General features: G+C 43.2%; 1 protein-coding gene across 1 annotated transcript in view; it reads right to left on the bottom strand.

Annotated features, from left to right (window-relative positions):
- CCDC66 (coiled-coil domain containing 66) overlaps positions 1–10,510 on the bottom strand; it is a 56,606-nt gene that overhangs the window by 24,146 nt on the left and 21,950 nt on the right. The window contains exon 8 of the mRNA XM_006754683.2: positions 1,178–1,309. Coding sequence (XP_006754746.1) covers positions 1,178–1,309 — 132 coding nt within the window. The remainder of the gene's footprint in view (positions 1–1,177; positions 1,310–10,510) is intronic.

The raw sequence follows: 10,510 nt of genomic DNA, 5'->3' as shown, positions 1-10,510 counted from the left end.
CTCAAGCAAAAAAAAAAAATGAAATTTTACCACTTACAACAACATGGATGAACCTAGAGGGTATTATGCTAAGTAAATTAAGTCAGACAGAGAAAGAAAAATACCATATGATTTCTTATACGTGAAATATTTTTTTAAAAAATATATTTTTATTGATTTCAGAGAGGAAGGGAGAGGGAGAGAGAGAGAAACATCAATGATGAGAGAGAATCATTGTTTGGCTGCCTCCTGCATGCCCCACACTGAGTATAGAGCACACAACCCAGGCATGTGCCCAAACCCAGAATCGAACCCTGAACTCCTGGTTCATAGGTCAATGCTCAACCACTGAGCAACACCAGTCGGGCTGTGAAATTTTTTTTTTTAAAAAAAGCCCAGATTAGCTCAGTGGATAGAGCATCGGTCTGCAGACAGAAGGGTCCAGAGTTCAATTCCAGTCAAGGACACGTACCTCGGCTGCAGGCTCCTCCCCGGCCCTGGTGGGGTGTGTGTGGGAGGCAACCAATCAATGTGTCTCTCTCACAATAATGTTTCTCTCTCTGTCTTACCCTCTCCCTTCCACTCTCTCAAAAAATAAAAAATAAATCAATGGAAAAAATATCCTTGGGTGAGGATTAACAAAAATAAAAAACAAAACAGAAATGGACTCACAGATACAGAGAACAAGCTGACTGACAGTTGCCAGATGGGAGGGGGTTTGGGAGCTAAGTGAAAAAGATAAAGGGATTACTAAGTACAAATCGGCAGTTACAGAATAGTTACTGGGTGTAAAAGACAGCACAGGGAATATACTAGTATTCAATCTATAATAATAAAAGCATAATATGCTAATTAGACCGGACGTCCTTTTGGACGAAGCCTGGGTGCCTACTGGTGGCTGGAGGGAAGCCTGGGTTCTGGGTGCCAGAGGGAAGCCGGTGCCATCAGCCGGGGGAAGGAAGGCCCACTCTTGCAGAATTTCGTACGTCAGGCCTCTAATAATATAATAACTATGTATGGTGCCAGGTAGGTACTACACTTATGGCAAGGGAGAATCACTTCATGAATTATATAAATGTCTAACCACTATGCTGTATACCTGAAACTAATGTAATATTGAATGTCAACTGTAATTGAAAAGAATTTTTTCACTTGGAATTATTTTTTCCATTTATATCCATAAAACTATGTAAGCTACCTTTGAAGATACAATTTTTTCTTCTATTTTTCTTTGCCCATCATCTTCTATTTCTTTGTTCAACTCTTCAGTCCAATTGCTCTGCTGTTCTTGTTTCACACCACTGAAAGGGTGTTCTGGCAGGACTGCTTCCTAAATAATAGTCATTAATACCATTTAAAGTATATATTTTTTTCTAACCACTTTATATTTACAAATCTTAACCATAGTTTACACAAATTTAATATAATAAATTTATTTCTAAGAACAGAAATAATTTTAAACAAAAAATTCTAGTATGCAAGAATTAAGCAGATATGTTTTGATTTTCAGAATCATATTTGTAACATATACTAAAAGATACAAGATAAATACAGGGTGGGTGAAAGTAGGTTTACAGTTCTGAGTACACAAAAACACAGTTTATTCTTGTATTATTATTTATTAATTATTGTATTATTTTCTATACGTATAACTGCAAACCTACTTGTATCCTACCCTGTATAAGGAAAGGAAACTTTCTAATGAAAAAATAGAAAATTATTTCTCCAAAGCAATGATAGTTTCCAAAATTCTAACCTAAAATAGTCTCACTTAGATTTGGAAAGGAGTTATATTGATAATTTAAAATAGATGAATACTGTTCTACATTTGGCTTCAAAATACAAAAAATATTGCCTTTGGACCCAGAGCCAGGAGGACAGGAGACCAACTTCCTCTATTGAATATTAATGTCTTTTTCTAGGATACCCTTCTTTTCCATTTCTGCTACCATAGCCCTATCACAATCTATGTCATTTCAATAAGAAAAATATATTGTGCCGTGACTGATGTGGCCCATTTGGTTGAGTGTCATCCCGTGCACCGGAAGGTTATTGGTTCAATTCCCAGTCAGGGCACATACCCAAATTGTGGGTTCGATGCCTGGTCGAGGTACATACAGGACACAACCAATCAATGTTTCTCTCTCACATTGATGTTTCTCTCTCTCTCCCTTCTTCCCTTTTTCCCTCCCACTCTCAAAAAAATCAATGATAATAAAAAAGTAGAATTATCAAAAAACTTATTATAGTGTCCAGATTAAATTTTGAATTCTAAGAAAGCAAAAAATAAATAAAAAAGTACTATAAAAACTTGTTGTTGCTTTACCTTATCAGAGTTAGTATGCTCTAACAAAAAGAATGTACGGTATTCTACTCAAATTGCCTTAAATGCAACAGCTAAGCAACAAGCATTTTGTTGTGAAATAACTGCAAGACGTAATTCCAAATAGTTTGACAGAATACAATGGCAATAAACCTCCAAATGTTACTATCTGCCCTTGTTTATACAAGAAATAAAGACAAAAGCTCATAGTTTACAATTACTTTCATAAAAGGATATATTTATACAAAAATAAAATCTTTTCATATCTCAGGTATGCCTACAAATCTTTAACAGATTTAAAAAAAGCCATCATATTTATTTAAGCCTAAAAGAGAAACTTCAAAAGGAAGATTATCTTCAGGTATGTGATTCAACAAGTCTTCTATCTCTAGAAATGTTATTTTAGAGGTCAAAATGGAAAAGAAAAACATGTGGGCCCTCTGAACTCCTTGTAAGAAATTCTCAGCATTGGCACTGTATCACCTTAGAATTCTGTAATCAGTTTCTGAAGTTTGATGTAACCAGATCTGGTTTCAAATTTCAGTGGAGCTGCAAATTATTTAGCACAAATCAAAAATACCTTGAAAATTCCTAAAATTGCTCAAAAAAATGTCTTATACACATATATTTACACAACCGAGTGGGAAATGTAATAATCAGCTCTCTGGATTAAGTCGTCAATTTTTTTTAATTCTTTTTTTTAAGAAAGAGGAAAACATGGATAGTTTTGTCTCGCACACACACCCCAACAGGGATCGAACGCCTGCTACCTTTTGGTGTATGGGATGATGTTTCAACCAACTGAGCACACTGCTCAGGGCAGTCTTCAATTTCTTATCCATGGATGTTTACAAAGCCATTACCACCCACTTGCTTGCCACCTGAATAAATCATTTCAGTTGAATTCTTTATTTCTTTTAAGTTGTTTCTTTTATTTAAAAAGATTTGTCAAACTTTCCACATCATGGTGATAGTTGTGTCAACTGATGGTCCTTAGTACCATCAACAGGAATCCCCAGTTTGGGTGCAGTGAAGAAGGAAACTTTATTCAGTGAAAACAGTTTGTGATACACCAGTGATGACAGAGAATCCTTGACTGGCTGTCGACTGCACACCCCACACTGGGGTCCAAGCCTCAACCCAGGCATGTGCCCTGACCATGAATTGAAACTTGACCTCGTTCATAGGTCAATGCTCAACCAGTGAGCAATGATGGCCGGGCCTACACCTCACTTTTGATTTTGGCCTTGCTGGCTGAAACAGCTTCCCAGTCCTGCCTCTCCCAAAGACAGTAGGATGTGGTGATCCAACCCCCCTCGCCCCTTAGGCTTGGTGGATTCCAGAGAACTGATGGTGTTGAAAAAGTGTGTTGGAAAAACAAAAAATAGCGGGGAAAAAATCCACTGGAAGATGAGAAGGAAAATGGTGAGGAACTGGGTTTAAGCGAGAGCATATATAATTTTGTTAATGTAGCCAGCCCAGGCAAGCAAGGTTACTTGTCTGCTATTCTGGTTGGTCGATTTTCCAGGGAATTCTTCCCCCACTGATCATCTAGACCCAGAAACCTTCTTGCCAACCTCACATGTCTCTTACTTCCCTTTGCCTATTTTCAGGCTATGTGGGGAAGACCTCTCTCCCCCCAGCCGCCACCCTGAAATAAAATTAACACCAAAGTCTCACTTGGTGAGCATTAATTTGAAACAGAAAAATAGAGAGGAAATATTATTAGGTCTGATCAAATAATTGAATCGATAACCCTTCCCCCAGGAACTGACCTTTAGGCCACTTCACAATGGACATTCCACTTGCTTAGACCACATTCCACTTGCTAAGACCATTCTCTCTCCCCTACGGAGTTTCTCAGAATCCGGACCTGCACAGAGAATTCTCGCTCAGAAAAAGCCCACCTAGATTCCTTTAAAAACCTCTGACTCCCCGTCTTTGGGGGTTGATGCCATTTTAGGGCTTGGCTCATCTGGATTTCCAAATGACCTAATAAATTCATAATTCTTTACCCCTTTTGGCCTCATGCACTCCTCCTTCGGCGATCCTAACATTTGGTGCCGAAACCTGGGAGGGTTCCACTGGGATAGGGAGCCATCCCGGCTTTGATCATCCTGAGTTTGCTACTCGGAGAGCAGTAGGCAGTGGCAGCTGGACCTGGGCTTACCTCTGAATCCTACTCGGGTGACTCGGTTGCTGGCCTTGATTAGGCCTCCCTCCCGTACCAGCCAAGGAGGATGCTGGATCAGGTATCTCTCCTTCTCCATTGCTGTCCCTCCATCCCACACCAGTCAATCTTCTCTAAGTGACTGACGTTCCACAATTTCCCTTGTCTCAAGTCTTCTGCCCATTCTCTCTCACTGACTTCTCGAAAGTGTCTTGTCTCAAAAGTCCTAGTGCTAGACCAGAAGACTCCTCAGCCATTTTGCTTTGGGTCCTTCTAGATTGAGGACGCCCAGTCCAGAGGGTCACCTCTCATTTCTCATGGTGATTTGTTTAGCAGTGGGACGCTGGCCCTAAACAGTCAACTGTGGATTTGTGGTCTGTCACTCACCTTTCCTCTCTCGTGAGCCATGCTAACACTCCCTTTGCACACTCACAAGCGAGATCATGCCCAACCAACTCATTTTATTTTGTAACACTGTTTGGCCACAATATAAACTAGATAATACGTCTCAAACGGCACTTTTTAAAAAATATATTTTATTGATTTTTTACAGAGAGGAAGGGAGAGAGACAGAGAGTCAGAAACATCGATGAGAGAGAAACATCAATCAGCTGCCTCCTGCACACTCCCCACTGGGGATGTGCCCACAACCAAGGTACATGCCCTTGACCGGAATTGAACCTGGGACCCTTGAGTCCGCAGGCTAATGCTCTATCCACTAAGCCAAACTGGCCAGGGCTCAAACGGCACTTTTAATTTTAACACATTGCACATTTAGATAATTGCTGTCACTGCAATGGAAAATAGTCAGAGATTCCCTACGTCCGGGCCTTTTTCACCCTTTAATCCCAATCCTCTCTCTCAGTCCTGCTCTACCCATCAGGTCTTTCTCCTTCACACAAAACATCATACCCCTCCCTAACACTTCTAATTCTGAATCTACTTTTGACCCAGCAGACCACCAACCTCTAACCACTTACACATCCCCTCCCTCACCTGCAGTAGATCCCCAAAACCCAGACCCTCCTAACCAGCAACCACCATCTCCCCCAGCTCCTGAGAGCCCAAGTCCCAAAAATGCAAGCTCCAAAACAGCCTTTTCCCACCTAACACTTGCTCTTGGGCCACCCAAAGACCACCCTCCTCAACAGCCTCTTCTATTCCTGTGCCCATTCTATCCCTGAGGTAACTGAGGGTATTATGGTCAATTATGACAAACTTGATGAAATTACTCAAGGCCCTGACAAAAACCCAGCTCTCTTTCTCTTCTGCCTCATGGAGGCCTTACAGAAATTTATCACCTTAGACTCGACTTTCCCAGAGGGAGCCCTTCTTCTGAACACCCATTTTATATCCCAATCAGCCCTCCACATACTCCATAAACTTCAAAAAATAGACACAGGTCCACACACCCTTCAGAAAGACTTCATTAACCTGGCTTTTAAGGTGTTTAATAATAGAGATGAGGAGACCCAAATCCAAAAACAGAGGCGAGATCAGGCCAAGGCTGAGGCCCAAACAAAGGCCTTTCAGCTCCTAGCCACCACTCTCACGAACCCCAAATGAAGTGCTGGTCCTCCAACTGAGGGTAAGTCAGGGGCTAAGCCTCCTCTGGGCCCATGCTTCAAATGCAACAAGGAAGGACACTGAGCCAAGTTCTGCCCAAGCCCGAGACCCCACCTGGGTCCTGCCCAAGGTGAGGAAGGGAAGGCCACTGGAAATCAGACTATAGTCTGGCCCCTCCAGGTTGGATCTCAGCAAGGCCAACCTCTGGATCCGGTTTGGAGTTCCCAGACCTCCTGGAACTGGCCACGGAAGACTAAAGCTGCCCAGGCCCTGACAAGGCCCCACAGACTTACACCACCAGGACAGAGCCTTGGGTAATGACTGCGGTGGCAGGTAAGCCGATCTCGTCTTGACACAGCAGCCACTTACTCTGCCCTCCCCAAGTTCACTGGGACCCTTGTCCTCAGTCTCTATTATGGGGGTTGACAGACTAGCCCCTCAGTCATTAGCCACATCACCTCTACACTGCAGCTTACTAAATACCCCCATTCACTCTTTTCTCACTCTCCCTCGGTGTCTGGCCAGGGATACCATGCATCCCCTCATAAAACCCAGTTGTCCCAAATGACCTACCTCAGTTTCACTCTCACCCCACAAAGCTGCGCCAATCCTTAGACTGTAAATGCCACATCTCCTCCATGACTGTCCCCTCCTCTTCTCTCAGGCTCGCTGGGTACTCTCGCCTCTGAGTTCCTAACTTTAGTCTTCTCGCAAAGCTCCTCTGACATGACATGGCGAAGGGACCCCCCTCACTGAGCCTTTAGATTCCAAGGCCAGCATTCTCACCCTTTAATACTCTGAAAACTGCTCTCACCTCAGCACCTTCTCAACCCCTCTTCCCAAAGAACAGCTGTCTTTACTACAGAACTGCAAAAGCTTACCTAACAGTCCTGCTACTATCAGAAGGTGAACTCATTATTACCCAAACCTTAGCACGTTATCTCTAAGGAAAAATGTGACAGTTTAAATACAAGCTGCTAGAAACCTGGAAACTGCAGTCCTAGAACAGGCTACTGGGCCTGCTCCCTCCTCCCCCTGCCTTTTCTCCAGCCTCATATGTCTATACATAATTTTCCAAAGTCTTAATAACTTAAAGTCTTTGGAGCATTGCTGGGTTAAATGATAAACATCTAAATATTTTTAAATAACATAAAATACTGAAACTGATTGCTAGACAAGTTTTAATTCTCCTGCTCTTAGTTTTTATTATAGAAGACCTCTTGTACTTTGTTGAATGTATATTTTCTTAAAAGTAAGAGTGTGTTCATAAATGTAAATGCTGGTTGCTTACTTTTTGGCTACAGCTGGTTATCTGTGAATAGGTAGAAGGTTTTATGTTGTCCATTAAGTCAGGACCTGATCACCCAATGTCCAAAGGGACCCCTTCTCTCCTAGTAAGCTAAAGCAGCCCCACCCAGGCTCTCTCCTGTTCCTTAAGGCCTTATATCTGAGCCTAGAATTTATTTCCACTGCTCATTCACAGTCCTTGACACTATCACTGAAAGTCTCAATAGGTCTTCCTGCTTGGTATTTAGGAGCCTCTCTCCCCTTTTCTAGCCTTCTTAAAAGTCATACACTTCAAAGGACACCAAGCCAGGAATGAATCCATAATACAGGGAAATAACAAAGCAGACCAGGAAGCCAAGGCAGCGGCTCAGAGGAACCCCCCATGTCCCCAACTATTAGCTATACCTCATATAACACCCTAATACACTCCAGAGGAATTCAGTCCCTATTAGCTCTTGGGGCCACTCAGGAAGATCCATGGTTAAAATTTCAGGGAAAATATATCCTTCCCCAGGAACAGGCCTATGATATCTTACGGGCTATTCACAATTCCCTACATATAGGAAAGACTGCTTTTACAACTCCTAAACCCCTTCATCACATGTCCTAGCCTAGTCTCCCTACTGCAAGATATCACCAAAACCTGTTCTGCTTGTTACTCAGTGTCTCCCCAAGGACAGGTTAGACCTCCTTCTTTCCCCATTCATCAGTCAAGGGGCCAAATCCCTGGACAAGTCTGGAAAATTGATTTCACTCACATGCCCCCTATTAAAAGAACCAAATTATCTTTTAACCCTCAAATATCTTTTAACCCAGTATCAGGCTGGGTAGAAGCCATTCCCCACTACGTCTGACCCACCTCATTACAATTAGATAATGAACCTATTTTCATATCTCAAATGACTCAACAGGTCTCCTCCACTCTGAACATCCAGTGGGACTTACATCCCCCTCCCCCACTAGTCCCAATCTTCAGGCAAGGTAGAAAAGGCAAATTCCTTAATTAAGTCTCACCTAACTATATTAACTCTCAAAACTAAAGAATCTTAAACTACTCTCCTACCTCTAGCCCTTAAGCACATCAGGGCAATCCCCCCCATGCACCCTCCTTTCTTAGTCCCTTTGAACTCATGTATGGAAGACCCTTCTTATTAGGAAACTTCCCTTCCACAGAGATCCCTCTCAGAGACCAAGTCCCCATTTTAAATCTCATCATACAATCACTGAAGAACATGCTGATCAGGTCTTCCCTCAACTTTTACAGGAGACATCCCCCGAACTCCTCCTAAAGGAAATCCATCAATAATTAACAGCCCTCGTGGCAAGGCCCTTATCAGGTTCTCATAACTGCTCCAACTGCAGCTAAACTATCAGGATATACCCCATGATTCCACCTTTCCAGATTAAAACCCATCCCCAGAACACCTCCATCACATGAGCTGGAGTCCCCTAACTTTACAGCCACCAGATTGGGCCCATCAGACTCCACCTTGCCCACATCCCAGAGGAAGACGACGAATGAGTGAGCACCCATGCACGTGACCCCTATGTACTGACTCTACCAACCCTGACTTCCCGGGAAGCCCACCTTCTCTCACAATACAAATCCTCCAGGTCCTAGCTACTGTCCCCCCTCCCTTTACATCAGGATTCTCACCTTTCTATGGGACTTTCTTCTACAAGGGGACTTCGATTACCCATGGGATGAGACTTCCTTCTTTCTAGGTACCGAACAAACCCTTTCCCCCTCCTTGGGACAATCCCGACCCTGGAAGTGGGGATTAGCTCTCCTTCTCATTCTATACCAACCATCCTCTCCTACACCCATTAGGAACTTTCTCACCTCCATTCATCTCAAATGAACACTTAACCTTACCCATTCCCTCCTAATCCAGACCAATTCAACCCTTGCCAGGGATTGCTGGCTCTGCCTTTCACACTCGTCTTCAGCAAATACCACCATCCTTATATCAATCAAGAGACGGAATTGGGCAAAAATCACTCTAGCTTATAAGAAGGAAAAGGGAACTATATTTCTCAAAAAGGCAGACACCCTTCTGGGTAAATATTATACAGCCCAGGCAAATCAAGCCTCCCTTCTTTTCTGTTCTTATATTCAATCTCCTACAAAGGTAGCTCCTCCCTCCCTGTCCAGGTCCTTTCACTATAACACCCCACTAATCACCCAAACCCCTTTATGCTTTACAAGGTCACAGGGCAATATATCAATGGGCCATCTCCCATCATCAGCTTGCAACACACCACAGTTAACCTAGAACTACCGAACGGCCATTGGTCCCAATGGAAGCCAATCGTTACTTTCTACAGCCAGTTCGTTTTTCTTCTTATTCAACCACCCAGGCCCCAGGCTTCACCTGCTCCTTTCGTTCCCTTTCTCTTTTCCCTTGGATAACAGCCCATTGTAGAGTTCCAGTCCACTTTCACTGCAATAGAATCTCAAGCACTCATCTGTCACCCCTTATCGGTAGCGCTATGATGACTACCCTCTTGGAGTGTGGAACTGAGAAAAGGAACCTCATACCCTTTAGTCCATCTCTTCTCTCTTTACCTTTCAGCTTCTCTCCATGACCAGGGATTTTTCTTGCTCTGTGAGGAATACACATATAGCTGCCTCCTGATCAACTGGACAGAAACCTGTACCTTCATCTCTCTCACCCATTGTAGATGTAGCCCCCAACAATCAGTGTTTACCTGTCCCCATAACCCATCATATCTGACACAAAAGAGAAGTCCAGAGAATCCTTCTCCTAATAACCCTGGGCATCAAAGTAGGGGTTGAAACTGCCATATGGAGCCTAACCACTGCTCATCCTATGTTGAAATACTGTCTCAGGACCTACCAGAAAGCTCTGGATGCCTAGCAAGGAGCAAAACTGGAAAAACAATAACCTCACCCCCAGGGTAAACTCTCCTCCCCTTTCATATCATTAGTCAGGCCATTTAGACCCCTGACCTTTTCCTCCCTAAAGATAACATCTAGACCTCAGTTGTATTTCAGCTCCAGGCCCAGAAAAGCAGCAAAACCAGACAAATGACGCTGTGGCAGCCTCGGACCAGCTTTTACCTCCCAAGTCACTCAACCGGACCGCTTTTGAGCCTTCACCAACCAGTCTCTTGGGGAAATCATATTGCTGCGACCCCTCAGCCAGCCCACTACTATCAAA

Source organism: Myotis davidii, unplaced genomic scaffold (genome assembly GCF_000327345.1).
Source record: "Myotis davidii unplaced genomic scaffold, ASM32734v1 scaffold111, whole genome shotgun sequence".
NCBI classification, from domain to species: Eukaryota; Metazoa; Chordata; class Mammalia; order Chiroptera; family Vespertilionidae; genus Myotis; species Myotis davidii.
The sequence above is the reverse complement of the archived record's forward strand: the minus strand, read 5'-3'. Positions and strand labels throughout refer to the sequence as shown.